Source organism: Osmerus mordax, chromosome 13, assembly GCF_038355195.1.
Source record: "Osmerus mordax isolate fOsmMor3 chromosome 13, fOsmMor3.pri, whole genome shotgun sequence".
Lineage (NCBI taxonomy): Eukaryota > Metazoa > Chordata > Actinopteri > Osmeriformes > Osmeridae > Osmerus > Osmerus mordax.
In genome coordinates, this window is record NC_090062.1 from 3,493,190 (window position 1) to 3,515,505 (window position 22,316).

A 22,316-nucleotide genomic window follows, 5' to 3' on the forward strand; every position below is an offset into this window, starting at 1 on the left:
TTTGTTGGTCCCAGTGATGTGTCCTCGGTTCCAGGCCACATTGGCTACGTGAGACAAAGGCATGCAGGGATGATTCACAGATCCCACTGGCCCTCTTCCTGCTCGTGCTCTGATCCTCACCACAACGGCTACTCACACAGAGCGCTCTCTCCCTTGGTACCCTCCAGCTCCGCTCTGGGGCTCTGGGGTGGATGACGACGAGGACAAGGATGAGGAGACACTTTGCGGAGGAATGCACCCGGCCCATGACTCTTAGTTCATGAGTATCACGTACTGGCGATCCATGTCCTGAATCAGTGAGGCTTAGAAATATCTCCCAGGCCCTCACCCCCTACACTGGAGGAAGACCACATCAAAGATAATTTACGGCCTTCAGGGGAGAGAGAGTTCTGGGCTGGTTTGTCCTTGGCCCACTTGCTGCCATTAGTCTGTGGCCATCCATGTACTGATGTCACGCTGCCCCTCTGGTCAGTGACCCACAGCCCTCCAGGCTGAGCCGAGGGGTCCAGTCCACCATGGTCTGCAGCCGGACATGCAGCCAGCCCTCTGGGCTTGTGACGTCGCCCTGGGAACGCATCTCGACCAGAACCCCAGCATCTGCCAGAGATTTATCTATCTACTAGCAGACCATCCTCAAGAATGTTCCCATTTCAAATCTGTTTAGAGGAGAATCTGTTGGCTGTCCGTCAATTGAGCCTGATGCGGGTATCAAGGACACACAGCATCAGGGTTGGATGAGTGGAGATATTTTTGACTCTTTTTGGAATGTCGAGGCTTGTGCAATTAAGCCATGGAGATAAAGCCTTCCATTCCCCCAGCGCTGTTTACTGAAAACAGTTTGAATCACGTCTAATAAAAAACGTGCATTTTTCTTTTTTTAACCGAGCCTTAGATATTTTGCCTGGCATGCACCCTCTGAGCTTTTTAACTGGAGAAATGTGAACATTAAATCTCTCTACAGTAAATCTAGAAGGAACAAACACCAGGTCGAAAACACTTCAAATCCTGTGTTGTTCGACGTTTTTCATGAGAACGTCATTCATTTTCGCATGCACGTGTATGTTGGTGTTTGTCCATTTTGTATCATACTGCAATGCTGGATCAGTCATCCTGTGTTTAGGAAAGAAGGGGGGATAGTTTATGGAAAATGTTGAGTCCAATAGGGACCCAACAATCAAATCTCAGATTCTATCATTGTGTAAGACAATGCCTTGCGGTATATCATTTGAATGATGGCCAACCATGCAAACAAGCAAGGCCTTAAAAGGAGACGGGCTCGACGCTTTGCAGTTTCTATCTATTGATGCGCCACATTCCGAATCGATGCGTCAACGAGCACTTCAGTTTCAGTAGAACACAACATGGGCTGGGCTGAACTGGTGAGCAGGCTCGCCCTGTCAGACTCCAGACGCCAGCCCCAGGAGGTCTCCGGTCTTCCTGCACATCTCTGATGGATGTGTGCATGTGGGGGGACGGGGCTGGCAGCTTGCTGTGTACTGACGGTCTTGCCATAGCGTGACTCTTGGATTTCAGACCTTCCAGAGCTCTGCCTGCCGCCCTGTGTCATCACAAGACCCTCATCCCAGCACGCAGCCCAACTCCGGCCCGGATGATGGAGTCAGATAGTTTAACAAGTCCTCTACTGTTAGCGCCAGACATCAGAGATGAGACACCCCAGCCGGTGAGAAGATAAGGACACACACACACACACAGACACACACACACCATACATCCTTCCAGATGCCAGGAATACAGTGATGTTATTGTCGAGTCTATTGGTTTGTTGTGACACTCTGGGCGGGTGATAGAGTCCAGGTTCTCGCGTGCATAGAAGGCTCTACGGTTTCACCTCCTCTAAGGCCAAGTATCTTTGGTGAATACATACCCTCGGTTTACAGTTACATTAACATCGTGCCATGCAGTCTGTCTTCATAGGGTCATTTCGAAAACATAAAGCCAAGCTGTAAACGTTGAATCAGTAGAGGAGTTCATGCATTCAAAGGACACAGGGGATGAGACAGTTGGCAACAAACTACAACCAGTAATTATATGCCACCCGTTCAGACATGAAAGCAAAGATCTTTACACCGTCTGACTCGTTACCAACGAGGCTGTTAAGGCCTCCACTTTCCTCTGTATAGATCGGGGTCAAGTAGAACGGACAGAATAAGGGGCACAAAGGGGAACGGTAAGAGCCCCAGTTGTGACTAGGCCACATCTGGAGGTGCTTCTCCCAGCTGCGTCCTGGCTCCAGCACCTGGCTGATGCCCCGGTGGATCCTGCCTGGGGGAGGGAGTGGACACGGAGCCCTTGGGGAGCTCCAACATGCCTCTCCGCCGCTGTCGCCAGCGTGGCTCGTGGCACTGGCTTGGGGTCACACAGCAGGGTGGAGGGACACAGGTGTCCTGGACAGGAGAGAGCAGCCCTGGACAGGAGAGAGCAGCCCTGGACAGGAGAGAGCAGCCCTGGACAGGAGAGAGCAGCCCTGGACAGGAGAGAGCAGCCCTGGACAAGAGAGAACAGCCCTGGACAAGAGAGAACAGCCCTGGACAGGAGAGAGCAGCCCTGGACAAGAGAGAGCAGCCCTGGACAAGAGAGAGCAGCCCTGGACAGGAGAGAGCAGCCCTGGACAGGAGAGAGCAGCCCTGGACAGGAGAGAGCAGCCCTGGACAGGAGAGAGCAGCCCTGGACAGGAGAGAGCAGCCCTGGACAAGAGAGAGCAGCCCTGGACAGGAGAGAGCAGCCCTGGACAAGAGAGAGCAGCCCTGGACAAGACAGAACAGCCCTGGACAGGAGAGAGCAGCCCTGGACAAGAGAGAGCAGCCCTGGACAGGAGAGAGCAGCCCTGGACAAGAGAGAGCAGCCCTGGACAGGAGAGAACAGCCCTGGACAGGAGAGAGCAGCCCTGGACAAGAGAGAGCAGCCCTGGACAAGAGAGAACAGCCCTGGACAGGAGAGAGCAGCCCTGGACAGGAGAGAGCAGCCCTGGACAGGAGAGAGCAGCCCTGGACAGGAGAGAGCAGCCCTGGACAAGAGAGAGCAGCCCTGGACAGGAGAGAGCAGCCCTGGACAAGAGAGAGCAGCCCTGGACAAGACAGAACAGCCCTGGACAGGAGAGAGCAGCCCTGGACAAGAGAGAGCAGCCCTGGACAGGAGAGAGCAGCCCTGGACAGGAGAGAGCAGCCCTGGACAAGAGAGAGCAGCCCTGGACAGGAGAGAACAGCCCTGGACAGGAGAGAGCAGCCCTGGACAAGAGAGAGCAGCCCTGGACAGGAGAGAACAGCCCTGGACAGGAGAGAGCAGCCCTGGACAGGAGAGAGCAGCCCTGGACAGGAGAGAGCAGCCCTGGACAAGAGAGAGCAGCCCTGGACAAGAGAGAACAGCCCTGGACAGGAGAGAGCAGCCCTGGACAAGAGAGAACAGCCCTGGACAGGAGAGAGCAGCCCTGGACAGGAGAGAGCAGCCCTGGACAGGAGAGAGCAGCCCTGGACAGGAGAGAGGTCTGACTGTGGTCCACTTATCTACACTCAGCCCTCCGTCAAGTGAGGTTTCCACCACGCAGATACTTTCAGTCCTGAAAAGTATGTGGAGGTTCTTGTTATCCATGCCTACGATGCCACCTAGTGGTCATACACTGCGACAAGATCCAAACAGTTTTATTGTTACCGCCAATGTATGATTTTCAGTGTAATCACTAATCAATGTTTCCACAAATGCCCACTTAAGCAATGCTCTCGGTAGATATAACAATGGTAATCAAAAGAGTCAGATACAAATGGCATAAAACGTGGACATTTTTCCAAAGGAATACACATTTTGTATAAAAAGCATGGCAGTATTGTTAACAGTTTAAAAATACAAAGATTTGAGCACATCCCCCCCCCCCCCCCACACACAACTTTGTGACTTGTTTGAGAACATTTGTCGTTGAACCAGGGAATAGTCAATCGAACACCTGGAATGTCAAAGCGGTGGCTCCATGAGTTAATTCACAACAACAACATTGTCAGTACAGTATTAAGATGCTACAACATGTAGGCCCTATGATAAACAGTCCTGGGGTGAGTGGCATGGTCTACTCTGCATGGGGCTCCTGATGGCTCTACTGTTCCTGCGGTTCCTGGGTCTTCTTCTCCTGCCAGGACTTCTTCCTCAGTTCCAGCTCTGTGTCTGTGAACGAGGCTGGGCCCCAGTTAGTGATCAGCTGTGGGCCCTTGCTGCCTGCAGGGGTTAGAGGGGACGAACGACAAACGGAGCTCAAACTGGGCGGTCAAGAGAAACGGGTAGATTTGGACATTACGTGACTTGTACCCTCCCCGTTCCTACCTGGTTGGATGAGACGGACCAGGCCCTCATGCTTGATCACCTTGTCCTTCCAGCTCTTGGTTTTGCTCGCTGCCTGCTCCCGTTTCTTAGTGACCTCCTGCATTACAGAAACAGTCGTGAGATATCTGCGGGTCATGGTATTTACCACTAGATGGCCCAGAAATATACCGAGAAGTCAGCTTGTGTCAGTTTCTGAGAAGGGGAACTTGACTCGGGAGTTGGCTGTTAGATGGTAAACCACTTGGGGTCAGTTTTGCATTGTCGGGGTGGGGCTCAGGCAGGAACAGATAAAGAGCAATTGCTGTATTTAACAACTTCACAGCAATACAAAATAACTTTGAACCAAACATGTTTCAAAAAGAAGAAAAAAGGGTTGAAAAACTAACATAATATGCTAGCACATTTCGAGGAAAAAGTACCTAACCCTAACCTTAAAAAACGCATTGAAGAATTTGTTTATGAACAATGAAAAAAAAACCTAAAGGCATGTCAACTACACAAGCCAGTGAGACATGGTCCTCATGGTGGCAGCTGTGGTTGACAAGTCCAGGAGGGGGGTTCCCTGACCTGGTACTGGGCCAGCGCGCCCTGCCTCTCCCTCTCCAGGCTCTCCAGCTGCAGCATGGCGGCCTGCAGGGCCTGCTCCTTGGCCATCTGCTCGCTCTCCAGCTCCTGTTTCTCAGCCTGGGTCTGGGACATGACCCGCTGCTGCTGCAGGTGAATCTGCTCCAGCTCGGCCCGCTTCGCTGACTCCTCCTCCAGTAATCTAAGTGAGCGACACACACACACACACACACACACACACACACACACACACACACACACACACACACACACACACACACACACACACACACACACACACACACACACACACACACACACACACACACACACACACACACACACACACACACACACACACACACACACACACACACACACACACACACAACAAGGCATGATTATGCATGTCCAGCTTCCATGCCAGTATTGCAATGGGACTCAATGCAAGTGGGGTGTGTGCTTGGATGACTGTACTGTGTGTGTGTGTGGCAGGAGCCTGACCTAGCTTGCAGTTTGCGCATGGCCTCCTCGTCCAGCCTGGCCTGCCTCTCGTCCTCCAGGGCCTCCTCCAGGCGGGCGTACATGGCCTCCAGTTCCTTCACCCGCTGCAGGTACTGCTCCAGCTCACTGGACTTCTGAGCCATCTGCTCCTCCATCTGCTGACGTACCTGAAGGAGTGCACACACACACACACACCGATAAGAATAGAATATTTGGTATTGCTCATCTCAACCAGCGGTGACTCAAAGTGAGTCACCGCTCACTTGAGACTAGCAGCTGAGGTCGACTAACGTTTTTACCAAGATTCACCTACAGTTATCCCACGGTTGACTACTGTTATACTGAGTATTTCCAGTATGTCTGGTTAGACAAAACAGGAAGTCCTCAAATTAAACAATGAATTCAACTCAACCCAGTCTTATTTTGAAGCAAGTCTTATTTTGGCGCCGACCTTACCATCTTCTCTCTCTCCAGGTCTGTTCGGTAGCGGTCCTGCAGTTGCTCCTGGGTTTCCTTCCTTCTCTGCTCCTCCATGGCAGCTCTGGACGCCTCCCCCTCCAGTGTCTGTCAGGGACAAAGAGGAGGAGGTTGTTGGCAGCAGTGTTACACCACCTGCTAAGGAAACCCTCACTTGGTCCAACAAGGAGGCTTGAAAAGAAACTTCTTCCTGGACTTGTTTGAGGAGCTTTTTGTGTTAAACGAGAAAAATATGCCACATCATGACAAGGAGGAAGTTTTTAAGCCTTAAAAAATATTAAACTATCAGGACTCTGTATGATATAAATGTTCCTTGAAGTAGCCTACTGTTAAAACACAACTGATTTGAAATTGGAAAGTGGACAGGCAATACACCTAGGTCAAGAACAATACAAGTGTCAAGCTTTACGTTAAAGAGGTTTGAACGTTTAGGAAATACCAACCTATCATTTCTTTACGCAATCGTATCTGGACAAAAATGGATCATCTAAATTCTAGGTCATGTAGGCTAGGCAGAATTAAGAAACAAACATGCATATTTTCAGATAAAGAGGAAGTGGGTATTTTTACAGCCATATTAAAACCCACTTTAGAACTCTCTTTGGAAACCCCTTCCCAGGTGCTACTTATGACATATTTGCATCTTGAGTTTCAACTTCTGCTTCCCTGCTTTGCTTTTATCGAACACAACATCATTCTTCCTGTGTGAAAATGGTATGTGGAAGCTCAAAAGCTCAAACTACGATCATTACAAGACCAGTTACACATTATGAACATTACTTTCAATGTTATCATTTGTAAAGGGGAATTAAAGTCTTTTAAGAGGGATAAAGCGTACATTACAGAAACCACAGACCACATAACTCCTTACAACCCTTTTTGGGTGAGGTATTTCAGAGAGAAGAAGGAGAAGGAAGGATATTTTTTCCACAAGCCAGGAAAGGACCGTGGGTGGGTTCTGGGTAAGCACTGACCTTCCATTCTGTTCATTCTAACAGAAAGCAGTGAGAAGGGTGAACTTCCCTGCAAACTCATGCTATTGTCTTAACTGGTCACACTGCCACACCTCTCTAGGGCACTGTCCCAGATACGAGGGCAGGCTCTGAACAAGACTAAACTGCCTGTGTTGTCTGGATGACGTTACTTCTTACAGGTCAGTGTGAGATTCCTGAGGTCACAACAAATGTGTGATTAGACTTGTAGTTTTATCATCATTACAGGGCAAGCAAACTTTCCCCTGCAATTCCCTATCAAGTAGAGAATGGTAGAGTAGGCAACTTCAATACGACAGTACTGAATAAATCATTGGCTATGCAACCAATGAAGAACATTAGCAAGGAAACTAAAATTAGCACCTGGAAAAACAAGCTAGGGCACTAGGACATCGCCCACACCCAAACACGTCTCACACTCTCACACACACACACACACCTTACGTCAGACAATCAACATTCTTAAGCGGAGTTGTAACCCAGGACAGTTGAATGCATCCACATTTACAACTGGCAAAGCCGACACCGACTGGAATTGGCTGCGGAGCAAAAGGTCAGGGAATCAATGGGCTAAACAAACAGGCCGCAGTTTCATGGGGGAAGGGGGGGGAGGGGGGTGGAGGGAGTGGCACCCAGACGTGAGGAGGGAAGTACCTTCCTCATGGACTCCAGCTGCCTCTGTTTGCTCTCGTTGGCGGTCTGGAGCTGCCTCATCCTCTCCTCCAGCTCTTCCTGCTCCGCCTGCTGCTTCTGCCGGAGCTCCCTGCGACGGAGCCGGGCCTCGCGGTGCGGGGCGGGCAGCCCCAGCCTCAGCAGCTGGACACACGTCTGGATGGCTGGGGAGGGGAGGGAGGAGAGGGAGATGAGGAAATCAGAAGGGGGATACAGCTCTGATAAAAGGTTCCAGTTATCCTTTAGTCTACATACTGATAAGAACACAGTTGGGGAAACCCAGGGAGTGTGTAAGAAGAGGGTGTGCCATTGTCCCCACAGCAGAGATACTATGGGCCTACATAGGTGTCAGAGGACTGGAGGTGAGAGAGAGCTCTCTACCTTGGGTCCACTCTTGCTTCTTCTTCTTGTCCGACGCGCTGATCTCAAAACTTTTGTTCGAGCACTTGATTATAAAGAGGCATTTCTTCCCCTCCTTGTCTGGTAGAGACTGCAGAGAGACGCAGGCATCACACACACACACACTCAACACACACTTCCTTAGGCTGACCCCGTGAACAATGCTAAAGGAAGCTAGTGGACAAAAGGTAGGTCTAGCAGAAATTCGAACCGTCCTCGCGCTGTTGGCACGTGAGGATTGTGATATAGTAAGATTGCGCTAACAGGAAGTAGCTGCTATGTGACATTGTGGGATGCCGAATTCTCTTGCTCTCCTCTGTGGAACCACTGGATGGAAATCTCTTGTTAACAAGTGATAAGCCTCCATTGTTATAGTCAGACGGGAGTATAGATAATCCCTCACCTCCACACAACAGTTGCGGTCCAGCACAATGTCTCCCTTCTTGTCCACCATGTCCTCGCTCGTATAGTAAGAAATGTTGCTGGGTCGAAGCACAAACCAACGTTCGGTCCAGTTCTTCCTTTTATGGCCCTTCTTCAACATATAGCCCTACGAAGGAAGGCAACGTTCAGCACGATACAGGCCGCGACACATCTCCACCGTCTCCCGTGCAGATATGAACAGCGAGAGAGGTTCGTCGAGCCCAGACTCACCTGTTTGAGCACGTCCAGTATGAGCTCCTGGAAGACCTCGGAGATGCCCATGGCGCGGGTCTGGCTGGTCATCCCCTTGCTGAAGTGACCCATGCCCACCAGCTCGATCAGGTCCCACACACTCAGACAGCTGTTCTTCTTGGTCAGGACCAGCTTGTATTCCTCAAACGACTCCTCGTTCCAACTTCCTCCCATGGCGTCGGTCAACTTTCGCAAGAAGTATTCAATCTGAGGGGGTGGGGATCAGGTCGAATGAGTTTGAGTGGTTTGGTAGAATTTGAAAGGGTTATGATATTATTCCAATTCAGTATAAAATCACGTTTTTCTCTTATTCCCTAAAGGACAGGTGGGCATATTTATAGTGCTTTGTTACAATCTCTCAGTGTGAGGTTCAGCATGTAGCAGATAGTATGATCAGATACTGTACTTGTCCAGTTTCCCTGCTCTGTTGACCCATTTATGTATTTCACAAGAAAGGCAGGATGTTTTGAGGGCATGTTTGTGTCCACAGTGGAAGCTGTAGTGGTGTCTTACTTCTTCAATGACGATGACCAGAGGGTACCGGCCCTCTGACAGGAAGTTGAAGATGCACCAAACCTTGAAGGCATCATTGTTGGAGATGAGAAGGTGGTTGGTGGAGATGTTCTTCTTGAAACACAGAGTCCAGCACATCTTGTTGAACTCCTGCAGGTCAAAGTTGTTCCGGACCTACAGGAAAGTGAAAAGATTACTGTTATTTTCAGGTCACACACAAGAAAAATACCGTAGACTGGATCAGATTGGAAAATAAAACCCTTCAGTATCGGGGAGGGTACCGTGTTTACAAGTATTAAGTGGGAGGTTAACATTCTGGTGCTTTCACATGCCTTAGCTCACAGGATGTGAAGTACAAACAATGTTCTTTAGCTCTTCATTTCAATTCAAGTCAGATTCCGAGAGAGAAAGGCAAGGAAATAGCCTCCAAGTACAAATAGTGCTGAACTCAAGCAGTTTACTAATTGACATCAGTGTTGGTTATATTGCCATGGAGACTGTTGGCAGGCCTCACTGTACACCAACAGATGTGGGTTGCATCGGACAGTCTGCCAATTAGAGAGCCCAGGACAATAATCCCATTGAAGGCAGGATTGTTGTGGGGGAGAAAAACATTTCAGACATAAACACTGCCATCGCACTTGTCTGTTTCTTTACTGGTGTGAACCATCTCAGCAGTGCATTCATGACCGCTGACAAACATTTTAAAAGATGAGCACGTCTACTTAGAAGTTGCCTTTTAGCTGATTATTTATCAGACTGTGGAGCTGTCCTTGAGACCAGAACCACAGAGCTCCAGCTGTGATGATACATTTATCATCGTGTCTCGCAATTGGCATGAAAATCCACAAAAGAAACAGAAGAAGCTGATGCAAGCGAAACAGTTTTTTGACAATTTTTTTTGGCTGTTTTAGTCATCCATGCCAATAGCAGACACCAACCAGGTTATCAACCAGTGCTGTATTAAAACAATAAAAAGTTGTTTTAAAAAGGGAGGTTGAGAAGGCAGCTAATGCAGCCTGTGCGCTCACCTTGTCCAGTACGAATCTGCTGAGATAGGGCATGTAGCCCTGGGTGGACACGGGCCCCTCGTCATCATCCTTAAAGTGACTTTCCAGGGCCACAGGGTCGTGGGCGATCTTCATCACAGTACACAGGTTGTGAGACAGCACCTGCCACACACAGGTCAGTGTACAAGTCAGTAGAGCAGCTACTATTTTATGAACACAGTAGGAATCATGCTTTTTATAGAATATTATTGGCAACTATAAAAATGGTCCCACTGTACAGCAAAGCCACACACTGGTGGAAAGTATGTGTTATCATCGGATCAAGCAGTTATGCAGTTGAAACTTTGTCTTTACAGAATATAATTAGCCACTATCAGAATTCCCCCACCACTCAACCCACATGGATGGTGATGAATATGAAAGCATGTGCTTTCATCATTTCAAGCACCACTGCTCATGTGCAACCTTGTCTGTTCTTGTCAACAACATTTGTTTATAATAGAAATCTCTTCAGTCTTTGAAAAGTAGTGTGTTCTCAAAATATGTTTCAAATCTTGACAAAAACACCCATCTGGACATCTGGCCATTGAACTAACAAACAGAGTAACAATGGAGTGTTTTCACTGTATCGTAAGTGCTGAATTTGGGTTTTCCTTCAGAAGTGTTGTGCTGTGGTTGCAGGACCCCTCCACAGGCAGTCTGGTGGCAGACTGTGTCTTTATCAGGCTCTGGCACTAAGGGCCCATGACCAAACAGGAAAACAAGCCCTGCCCTCCCTTTCCAGAGACGTTCTCACAGCCAGAACATTTCTACTTCCTTTTAATTCCTCTTAGTTACATAGTCAGCATTACATGGTCAACAAAAAGGCATCGATTGTGGATCAAAAAAACGCTCTGCTGGGTGAGACTTTGAGACGATCTTCTATTATTGAACTAGCCTGAAACATTTATTGGCTTTATATCTGTTTTTTTTTGTGGCAAATGCATGAGGCATCAGTAAGCAGGTGACTGAAAGAATGAGTTCACATTTAAGATCAGTTGTCAGCACATTCTGCTGTCTAGTGCTGACTCCAGTGTCATAAATTTCACAAACTTCCCCAAAACTAGAGGAAACTAGTCTGAACAATGCCATGATACACACAATGCAGTTAACGTATTGAGATCATCACCGAACACTAGGGGAAAAAACTGTAGGCTACAGTCTGCGCTAGGTTATCTAGTTCCCTATTCACAACTGCGTCTGTTACGAGGACATTTCTCTCAATTATATTTTGGAATAAAGTTAATAACTGAATAGAGTGGTTATATGCGACCAGGGATATTTGTTTCTATCCGCTTCATGTCACGTACTGATTTAAATATCTTCATTTAACAAATGTATCTAAACAAAGTCTCATTTGCTCCGTTTCAACTAGTTGACATACCTTCAACTGAGATTTGGAAACCTTTCCACTTTGATCCACATCCAGAGCCGTGAACGCGTGCCATATTGGCTTCAAAAGTTCGTCCCTCGATCCCATTTCAGCGTCGGAGCTATCGCCGTCCTCTGAGCAAGTACAACTTCAGACAGTTCACTTACAATTAGATACCAACTGTCACGTGACCACGGTGTCACCGCTGTCTTTTTGGAAATACATACGCACGTTGCGACCTTATTTATAACCCTTCAGGATAACATACGTCTGTTAAGATCCGGCAATTATACTCATGTTAAAAAGGGTCATTATTCATAAATCACCGACATTATTGCTTAACTTAGTGTCAAAAGTTAAATAATCACAATTAAAGGACTCAAGTGAAAAAGGGAATTTATTGAAGAGAAACCGGTAACATTAAACCAAACGTTGTCAGAATATCTACATGCATAATATGCATCATTGTAATGATGTTTTCACAGTTAACAAAACTAAAACGGCTAGATGAATGCTACATGTGTAGTTAAGGACTTAAACAGCTTAAAATACTGACTTCAACAGGCATTCAATTTCTCCATCCATCATATTCAAAGTACAAATTATAATCAGACAGATAAAAACATTCCATGATTGACCTGTATCAATCGCTTCTTTCACGAATGATCAGCTCATCATGAATGAGTTTAGAAAGAACAAAGCGTACACAACTCTGTACATAATGAAAATACTGTAATAGACCTAAATGATGACGAACTAGACCAGAATTGTGTTTAAAAGAAACAGACTTCGAAATACGTATGATATATAAACTCACTGAACTTCATCACACTGAAAGACAAACCACATACATAGCAGCAGGTTTTTTTAAGGCAAGTTCACCCATTAGATTCAAAGTGCAATGGTCCAGTTTCATTACCTGTCTTCAGGTACATATCACAGGTTGTAAGGTGCAACATCACACAGTCCCAACCCCTCACACTAACTGGAAGAATCAATTAACCCCCCTCCCCCACATCATTCAACAGCATATTCCAAGTGCTCCACACTTTACGAGTGGCATGCATTTGGTCCACTGAATTTACAATTCTCAAAGTACCCATCTAGCATGAATGAACTATCATTCATGGTAAGTGTGTGTGTGTGCGTGTTCAGTCAGGTTTGCCGTCCCTTCTTCCAGGTTCTCCCAGTCTGCCCTGAGACAGCCGGTTCCCAGTCCTGGGCTCTGGGTCAGGCCCTGTCAGTAGATGGTCAGGCTAACAGAGCGGTTCATCTTCTTGCCAATGAGCCTGGAGCTCCTGCTGGTCTGCAGGGTGGAGCGGGTCAGGATCCGGTCTGTGTGCAGGATCTTCTCCTCAGCTGCCACCTTGGCCAGCTGGGCCTTCTTCAGCTCCCTGCAAGAGGACAAGCACACAACGTCAACAACCGTGGAACACTCCCAAGTCAAGAGAACGCTGCATCGCTGGAGGTAAAACCTGGCTTCACCCGCTGGCTGTCGAGGTGCATCTAATTGACAGGTAAACAACCGTACGGTAGTAAATGTATACGCACTTTTGCAGTAGTGCATTTTTGAACTTCTCGGCGTTGAGCTCGATCCGCAGCTGGTCGGCGCTCATGCGCGAGGCGGTGAGGAGGACCGGGTGCTTGGTGAGGGCCGATGCCGACGGCCTCCGCTCGGGGTCAGGGTGGATCATCAACTGCAGACCGCAAGACACCGTTAAAAACAACATCCTGAAGGGAGCCTTTCAAAACTTAGAGATCATGTAATACAATGTCTTGTATGCTCGATAGCAACTAGCCACTGGTATGTGGGGATGTCCTACCTTTAGTAAACTTAAGAACTCGTGCGAGAGCACTTGTGGAATATGTGGTAGTTTTCCTTGTCTTATGTCATGCCACCTATCCCCATTTCTTGGAAGGGATTCTGCCCCTGAGGCACTGATTAGAGTCAGTGCCAGGGCAAAAATATCCGCCTTTGTGAGGTTCCTGTAGTCCTGGAAAAACAGGTTGATTCGGTTACTAGCTTGCTTAGCCACAACAACAAAAGAACAAGATTTAAATTGGCCTTGGTCAGTATAGAATGACAGAGTGAGGAAGTGCTTTTATTTACCTCCTGCAAGACTTCATTGGCCAGATACCTGCTGTCTCCTTCTTCGACATGGGGGTTGTCTACTCTGGTCACATGTCCAAGATCCCCTGGTAATCAAGCACAAACGACTTTAGAGTCAGTCCCCAGCATCACATAGTAAAATAGTGTTTGAGATTTGAAAAGACATCACAGCTGAATGTTGCGCAAGTGACTGACCTATTTTGTAAACAACGTTCGTATTTGTTCCATCATCATCATCAAATTCATCGACGGAGACCACGATCCTCCGAGACAGGAAGATGTTGCCTGGAAAATTGAAGTCGTATTAGGACACTTTTCCCCCTAGAGAAGGATCCAATAGTTGGCTCCAACAGTAATATATTGTATATAACACAATATGTACCATACGAGGAAAGCTATTGAAACAGCAGTTACTTACTGGGCTTGATGTCCATGTGGACCAGAGAAGTGGAGTGAATGTACTTCAGCCCCTGGGCCACCTGCAGGAGCAGGTCCTTCAGGTTCAGTTCAGAGAAGAAGTGCATAGTTCTGTAGTTCTCCATGACCTCATCAGCGAGCGTTCCCCCGTTACAGTACTCGTTCTGGATCAGCATGCGGTCATCCTCTGACCAGGCAGAGTAGTACCGGACCACATGTGGGTGCTGTCCCAAGACGGCATGGGCATATACCTCCCGAAGGGCATTCTGCCTGAGAAACACAAATAATCACAGAATTTAAAATAAATAAATATCCCCACACACACACACATTTTGGGACTGGCATACAATTCAAACATCCTCTTACTCGTCTACTGATCCAGCGAGGGGCTTCTTGGAGCATTTGATGGCGTAGATGCACCCATCTAGTCTCTTCACACACTTGAAAACTGAGCCAAACTCCCCCGATCCAATCTTCTCCAGCTCGTGAAACTCTGAGGTGTATCTAGACATCATGTTGCTGTCCAGGAGAGTCATCCTCTGCACAACAAAGTTTGAAGCCGTTACAAGATGACCAAGTCTAAAAGAAAAGCATTTTCTTTGCAAATACAATGGAACGGTCGCGATTGTGATTTCGAAATGTACCTTGGATGGGGGAATGATGTCCTCCTCAAACTCTGCATCACTTACTTCCATGTCCTCGCCACAGGAGCTGAGGAGACAAAAAGACAATAGGTGTTATGTCACATGAGAAACACTAGAGGGCAAAAGGAAACACTACAAGCGCACATGGTGAGTGTGACCATGTGGCTTCGGCTGGCTGCCAACTTCTAGTCAAGCAATGGCCAACCGATTTAACGAACCTCTCAGGGGCAGGTATTTAAGTCAACTGTGGCATTATCAATAGTGCAGTTCGAATGAGTTCCACTCATCCACACAGAAATCTATAATTCACCATTTAGTCACGTGCAACAATGTTATAAGTTAGTTGGTTTGTAGGTACAAAAGTTCCAACAAAGCTATTTTTTTTTTTTTTTTTTAAGTAAGTTTAAAAAGTTCCAACAAAGTTAAGTAGGTGTAAGTTTTAAGGAATGATGATTTCACAGGTTACATTACTTTAAAAATATCCTAGTTCACTTATGGCTGTAAACCGGCATTGTTGTTCTTCCAAATAAACCGAGAGCACAACACAGTAGAATAAATTATCCGTTTAGTGAGTCAATTGCCTCAAAAAAACTCACAAGATCCCTCCTAGGGGAGTCAGGTGGCTGAGCGGTGAGGGAGTCGGACTAGTAATCCGAAGGTTGCCAGTTCGATTCCCGGTCATGCCAACTGACGTTGTGTCCTTGGGCAAGGCATTTCACCCTACTTGCCTCGGGGGAATGTCCCTGTACTTACTGTAAGTCGCTCTGGATAAGAGCGTCTGCTAAATAACTAAATGTAAATGTAGTTGTTCCACAGCCAGGCAGGATTACTTACTCATTCCAATGTGATCTCTTCCGGGTTTTCCTCTGGAGTGTTTCTGTCTGGATGAGCAGTGAGTCAGGAGTAAACGGGTTTATGTTGATCATGGGTGTATGTCTGAGTCTGCTGTCTGTGTGGGTTTTCCCCGACGAGTCCACATGGCTGAAGACGTTAACTCGGTGGACTGTAGACACGGACGCCACAGCTCTGGCCCTTGACAGCAGACTCTGAAAGACAGACAAAAAACATGACATAAGTAACTAACGCCATTTACATGATTGGACAACATGGGGATTATTCAATACAGGGGACATACACAAACAGGTCAATCGCATGTTAAAGAAAATATTCTGCAGTTGGTCAAACTCAATGTTACATGTCATTTATAACGGAGTTGTTTTAGACCAACCTTAGGTGTGTGAGGCACATCGAACAGCCTGAGTTTTCTGAAGGTTTTATGGGGTGGCGTGTCAGGACAATCAGGCAACGGTGATCTGGGGCTGGTCTTGTCTTCCCTGCTGTAAGACAACTCAGGCGGTGAGCTGTTGTAATATGCACGCACTCCTTTTCTTGGAGAAGGCGATCCCTTCATCATGTAACTCCCTGGAGATTTCAGGGGAGACAAACAACCGAAGCCTTCCTCGTCCCACAGCGCTTCGTCTTCCTCCGTTGCAGGTAGAAGTGTGCTGTTGCGAACATCTTGGTTTTCTTTGGCATTTTGACCATGCGATTGCACAGGGGAATCTAATTCATTCAGGCCCGTCTCCGTTTCAATGCTATTTGCTTCATCCTCTCCATCACTCTGAGAAAATTCCAGTCTCTGCCGAATAGGTCCCATCTTCGGTGACTTGCTGACGAACAATCGGCAACTTAAACTCATGCTCCAGTGAGTTTGCAAGCTAGCTAACCACGCGTCCTTACAGTTTACTGCCAGTGGAAAAGTTTGTTTGATATTTTAGTATCGTAACCTCCTTATTGTGCCCATGGCACGACTTTCTCAAGTTGGAAAGATTCTGCTCACAATCGCGATGCTTCCAAAACGGTATTCTTCAGATAGGTAAGCTAGCAAGTTAGCTTGCTAACATTTCACGCTTGTTGTGTCCCGTGCGTTTTCCAGTATCCAGACAGCCCACGTTGCTGTGCTCTCAGCAAGCCACTTGTTACTTCGTTAGTATGAAACGTGCTCACTTACTCCAAACAACGAATGCGTTTCAGTCGTCAACACGTATTAGATTAATTCACAAGTTGTCCGATCTAACATTTGTTTACAAATAAAGTGTTGTCAAGAAACTCTTGTTCAACCCACTGTTTCGCTTCCCGCGACCGTTGGACAAATTATTCCAGTCTTCAACCAATGGGAGAGGTCTGGTCCTGTTTGAAAAGGGGACGTTCTACACTTTGTAGGAAACCTACGTCACCACGCTACTTTCCAACCACTTCACTGAGCAAGTTACAAGGTCTGTCTTTATGTCTAATGTCTAACTTGTATCTTAACCCCTAGCTCTTTTTTTTTATTTTTCTGTCTGAATACTATCCCCTTTTATTCAAAATATTTGTGTTCATTTGTAATATATATATATATATATATATATATATATATATCTCCCCAACTGACACCTTTGATCTGAACATAACTACCCTAGTAGCCTACTGATCTGAACATAATTACCCTATAGGAGTACTGATCTGAACATAATTAATTGCCCTATAGGAGTACTGATGTGAACATAAGTAATTGCCCCTTAAAGAGCATGCACATTGAACAAAAAGGTGCTAATTTGCTTTTTTTAACCAATCAGTGTGAATCCTTTATTTAATTTAACAAATTCCAAAGTAAAATATATGTTTCATTTATATACACAAAATACAGTATTCACCAAGATAAAAAAAAAAAGTTCCTGCTGTAACTTTTCGAAATCATCTTTCAAGACTTTCAAAAGTCTTTGTGCAGATATATTAAATAACCATGTACAAAATTGAATGAATAATGATGTTGTTTCATAAGCATTAACTTCAATGTAGAACACGGTAAAATCAGTATCCAGTACTTCTGCCCATCCAGACCAGTCAAATATTCTCCACAGTAGTACGAGTAAATCTTCTAATCCCCGCGTTTCTTCTTGATGTGTCCTGGATACGATTCTGATGGCTTCTTCTAGAGTGGGCTGTTCACTGAGCTTAGAAAATTGTGAACATGATTATCAGTCAACAAAACATTCAAATGTAACAATAAGAATCTCTACATCCTAAAAAGTTTACTTAAATCCATCAGAACCAGGGTTCCTCACATTAGTGATATCCAGCAACAATGGAAAAATCTGGTTTAGGATGAAAGCAATCCTAAAGCATCCTTCATTAACATAAGAGATTGATGAGATTACTTCTGACGAAAGCAATTCAAGGAACTGATTTTCCAGTTCAACTACAAACAAGTTATTCAAACAAACAACACTAGGAACCTGTTCATCTATACAACCAATCTAAACAATGATTTAGAATGACAGTCTGACTGCATGGAATAGTGAAATAATTAGCCACTGACTCGGTTTCACAACAGTGACCAAGTGAGGGTAATATGGGACTTTCCCCACACCTCTCTCGTTCCTCTTGCTGAAGGCACACAACTAAACTGTAATATGAACTCTGCAGTTTGCAGGAAGGCAGCTCTATTGTGTACCTCTTTCAGTTCTGGTGTAATATGTAGTGTGCTGTAGCAGAGGGACCAACCCACCTGGACAGCGATTTGAGTACCGTTTGAGGCGGCTAAAAGATGCCCTAGCTCAAGCGGGGGGGGGGGGGGGGGGGGGGCATTATGTTTATTAGCAATTATTAGACACTCGCCATCTGCTATTGTGTCAGTGCAGTCATAAGCACTCTGTTGTTTATTTGGCAGATGCAGAGTGATACATGGGGTTGTGGAGGAAGAGAGGTTGTGAGCTAACCTGTTGACTTCCATTGTGTGTGAGGGGAGCCAAATGCGGAGCCAAATGCTGCTGACTAATGGCCTCTGCTTCAGTCATCTGTTCTGTGCCAGGCTCCTCCTCCTCTTCAACCGTCATACTAAAGTTCACAGGGGGGTCATCAATGGCTTCTAAGATTCTCTCCCCCCCCCCCCCCCCCCACCCCAAAGAAAAAAGATTTCTTAACAATCCTAAGGTCACTGGGCCAATGAGCCATCCCTGGTTTCAGTCCTTATAAGGAGAGGCAAGAAAAGTAGTCCACGACCAACCATGAGTCCATATTGTGTCAGGCTTTAAAGGCCATCGACAAGTGATAAGTTCACTTGTAAGTAAGTACCTTTTACAGCTTGGGTGGTTAATCATTCTTTTCTTGTACCTTTTTTGAACTCATGACTCACCTGCAGGAGATTCAAAGTAGGCCTCCCGCTCCTCCTCAATGACTTCTGCGTTTTGGTGCGCAGTGAGTTTGTGACGGGCCAGGGAGGAAATCGTCTTGTAGGACTTCCCACAGTGCTTGCAGCTGTATGGGTTGAACGGTATGTGGACCTCGTGGTGTTTGTAAAGGGTTGAGTATTCGGTGAATCGCTTGTCACAACCTGGGACCGTACACAGATACGGCTTTTCTCCTATAAGCAAAGATCGTCCATCAATCACACTGTACAAGAGTAAAACGTGCATGCGTTTTGAGTCGGAAGGGAGGTTCTGAATGTACCTGTGTGGATCCTAATGTGGCTCCTGTAGCTGCCGGTGGAGGTGAAGGAGCGTCCACAGCCTGGCTCCGCACAGGAGTACGGCCTCTCGCCGGTGTGTTTGCGAACGTGCACTTTCCTGGCGTTTGAGGCGATGAACGTTCTTCCGCACCCCTCAAACGGACACGAAAATGGCCTTTCACCTAGAGGCCGGAGAACATCACCAACACAACGTGAATAGAAGGGTTGTTTTTCCTAACCACTGCTGAATGAGGGAGAACAATGATAAAGGTTCATCCAAATGATCACTATTGAACATACTATATCAGGGATTTCGAATCCATCGAGTGTACCTGTGTGGGTCCTGACATGCGCCAGGAGTTGTCCTGACGTCCTGAATGATCTTCGACAAGTCAGTTCTTGGCAGCGGTAAGGTGTCTCCCCTGTGTGTGTCTTAAGGTGACTTTTTAAGTCATAGCCTTGTGACAGACATTTATTTTAGATACAAATTCACTTTCCAAAACAGGGAAATATTTTTACATCTAAGAAATATATATATATTATTATTTTTCTTTTTTTACCTGTACCATACTTTTTCTCACAGCCTTTGAAATGACACAGATATGGCTGGCCACTGGTGTGCATCCTTTCATGTACCTGTAGAGGCAGTACAAGAGCAAGACAAAGTTAGATGTATTGCTATACTCTATTATTCTACATTCCTTCAATGTAAAGACAGGAGTGTGTGTGTGCGCTGTAGTATAAAGTTTCCCACAGCCCTCATAATCACAGCTGAAGATTTTTCCAGATGAATGCTCTTTACTGCGATTCTGAACCCCAATCTGTCAGGGGGATATTTGTAAGTAAGATAAACTGCTGTAACAATAAATATGACATATATTACAGGATCTAAGGGCGTTCAGTACCTGCATGGGAACAGTCTCATCTTGATCGGTTTCCATAATACCCGAGTTAGTGGCAGGCTTATCAGCTTCTACCTAAAAGGGAGAAAAGATAAGAGGATGCATCTCTTACTATGTAACAATCTCATATCCAGACCACAGTTAATAATCTGTATGAACTGACAGACTAACATCCTCAGAGTAAAGGACCCATGTGAGACACCACCTTGGAAGCGTACTGTTCCAGCACACTGATGGTCTCTGGGTCGATGGTGCCATCATTGAAGTCTGACACTGTGCCATCTGCCTGGGTGGCCAGAATGGTATTGGACTGGGGCATGTGCACAGTGTGCTGAATATAGGCTGTGGTGCCATCTTCCAACTGGACAGCCTGCAGTGTATTCTGGCCATAGGTCTCTGTGACATAAGACATAATAAAGAGGACTTAACACTAATTAGCGTACCTACAAGAATGTTTCCCAGGCTATTACAATGCCTTGAATTCCATGCAGGTCCAATACAGCTTTGTCGTGTCAAACCTCTGGGGGTCTGTATGTAAGCAGTGGTGCCATCTTCCAGCTGTACAGCCTGACCGTTCTCCAGTCTCAGACCATCACTCCCGATCACATCACACAGTGGAGAACTTGTCCACTTGCTGGTCTCGTCTGACAAGAATAAAAAGAAATTAAACACGTTTTTTGAGGCCATTTCCTAGATATAGAATTCCGCATAAAACGCAGTTATGATATTAAGAATGGGGAAAGCAGACCTGTTTTTGATACATGATGTGCTGCAGATCTATCTTCCAACTGAATGAGCTGTCCATCCATGAACTTAGTATCTGAAAAGGAAACTGAACTTAATTCAATTAGACTGACCTTCCAATAATTCAATTAGACTGACCTTCCAATAATACAATACTTGATGACTCTTTGACCCTGACACAAACATTTGTGATTCATGTCCATTAGTGTTAATTTAACCACATTTTCCAGACATAAATGGTTCAGTGAAACAAACACCTTTAAAAGTGTTTGGTAAGTAGAGAGATGGTAGACTGAAATTACCTGCTGGGGTACACTGGATGTAAACTGTGGATCCATCAGCAAGAGTCACTGGCTGCAAACTCCGGTTAACTTGAGCCAATAGCATGGTAGCCCTTAATAGACAGACAACACAAGTTTGATCAAGCATCGCTAAACCAGCCATCTTGGTAGGAATCTAGCCCTTGTGTGCAGACACTTTATTATTGTACAACTAGCTAACTATAAGGGTTGACAACGATGGCAAGCCATCTACATTAGCTGGTCACAACCAAACACGTAGGTTCCACAAAGTTTAATAAAACTGCTGGAGTACTGTTGCCACTAGCCGGTGACTTTTTACGTGATTGGCACAGTAAAGGATAAATGCAACATACATACAACTAAAAGACTTTTTGAGCATTATCACTGCAAATATTCGCACACATTATCATACAAGCAGTGCGAGTCATCGGAGTTCATCACCAAATGCAGTGAAGTATGCACGTGTTTGATAGCTATTCAGCTAGCTAGCTAGGGAAATTCACATTCAGCGGGCAAAGAGCGCGGGTTCAAATCACTCAACAGTCGATAACAATATTGTGGACATCAAAGTTGTGAATGTGTGTTTAGATTACGTAATCAAATAACTGTAACCGCTCAGCACGCTATATTTCCAGATCCATGCTGGGAATGGCTGTAAGAATAAGGCACACTGGGTACAAAAAAAACAAACATTTACGAACCTCCGAAATTTCCAACAATCCCTTCGTTCGACCACTATGGGAAAGAAAACGTTCTGTGCCCTAGAATAAGAGTAACAACAACGCTTAACCCGACCTCACCTTCACGATTGGCTACCATTTCGGTCGCGTATTATCTTATGCAATACTATTTGCCCTGAATTCTTCTCATGCTGTCTATTCATGTTCACATTCAAGTTACACTGTACGTTTTATCGCAGGCCATTCCAGGTCAGTACGGACACAATATTGAATAGTCGTTTATACCCTGTTAACAGATTCAATAACAATTTACGATAACATCGTTGTTTATCGTGTGTGATCCATGTATGAATTGGCCTGTTTCAATTAACAAAATTCGTATTTGCGACGATAGGAAACTAGGCTGCCATTTTGGAACAGAAACGAGTCTCAAAGCAGGGTGGTGTGGGTAATGCAGTGCAATAATGGAACTTCAGAATATTTGT

At 46.0% G+C, this 22,316-nt stretch overlaps 3 protein-coding genes across 9 annotated transcripts; all 3 read right to left on the reverse strand.

Moving 5' to 3' along the window:
* Positions 1-3,640: 3,640 nt before the first annotated feature.
* swap70a (switching B cell complex subunit SWAP70a) lies at positions 3,641-11,742 on the reverse strand. Its single transcript, XM_067248748.1, has 12 exons — positions 11,556-11,742; positions 10,154-10,294; positions 9,123-9,296; positions 8,589-8,816; positions 8,338-8,484; positions 7,917-8,025; positions 7,518-7,699; positions 5,851-5,958; positions 5,395-5,561; positions 4,894-5,092; positions 4,327-4,423; positions 3,641-4,221 (listed from the first exon to the last, which is right to left on the reverse strand). The coding sequence occupies exons 1-12, from the start codon at positions 11,649-11,651 to the stop codon at positions 4,103-4,105; spliced, it is 1,767 nt and encodes a 588-aa protein (XP_067104849.1). The 5' UTR covers positions 11,652-11,742; the 3' UTR covers positions 3,641-4,102.
* Positions 11,743-11,922: 180 nt separating this feature from the next.
* Positions 11,923-16,745, reverse strand: LOC136955311 (wee1-like protein kinase 1-A). The gene is made up of 10 exons (XM_067248993.1): positions 15,943-16,745; positions 15,549-15,760; positions 14,715-14,781; positions 14,437-14,609; positions 14,072-14,340; positions 13,849-13,938; positions 13,654-13,739; positions 13,367-13,537; positions 13,095-13,240; positions 11,923-12,937 (listed from the first exon to the last, which is right to left on the reverse strand). The coding sequence occupies exons 1-10, from the start codon at positions 16,411-16,413 to the stop codon at positions 12,784-12,786; spliced, it is 1,839 nt and encodes a 612-aa protein (XP_067105094.1). The 5' UTR covers positions 16,414-16,745; the 3' UTR covers positions 11,923-12,783.
* Positions 16,746-17,322: 577 nt separating this feature from the next.
* znf143a (zinc finger protein 143a) lies at positions 17,323-22,301 on the reverse strand. 7 transcript variants are annotated; one of them, XR_010878157.1, is made up of 12 exons: positions 21,952-22,301; positions 21,152-21,243; positions 20,854-20,925; positions 20,624-20,749; positions 20,311-20,501; positions 20,109-20,180; positions 19,764-19,839; positions 19,536-19,661; positions 19,206-19,385; positions 18,892-19,119; positions 18,476-18,634; positions 17,330-17,710 (listed from the first exon to the last, which is right to left on the reverse strand). XR_010878157.1 is itself a non-coding variant. In XM_067249090.1 (11 exons), exons 2-11 carry the CDS (start codon positions 21,234-21,236, stop codon positions 17,703-17,705), a joined length of 1,176 nt encoding a protein of 391 aa, XP_067105191.1. In that variant the 5' UTR covers positions 21,237-21,243; positions 21,853-22,296; the 3' UTR covers positions 17,323-17,702. The 7 variants fall into 7 exon arrangements, 2 of the variants coding, with proteins under 2 accessions (XP_067105191.1, XP_067105190.1); XR_010878156.1 differs by having other exon boundaries at positions 21,853-22,301; XR_010878155.1 differs by having other exon boundaries at positions 20,854-20,937; positions 21,952-22,299.
* Between the last annotated feature and the right edge of the window lie 15 nt (positions 22,302-22,316).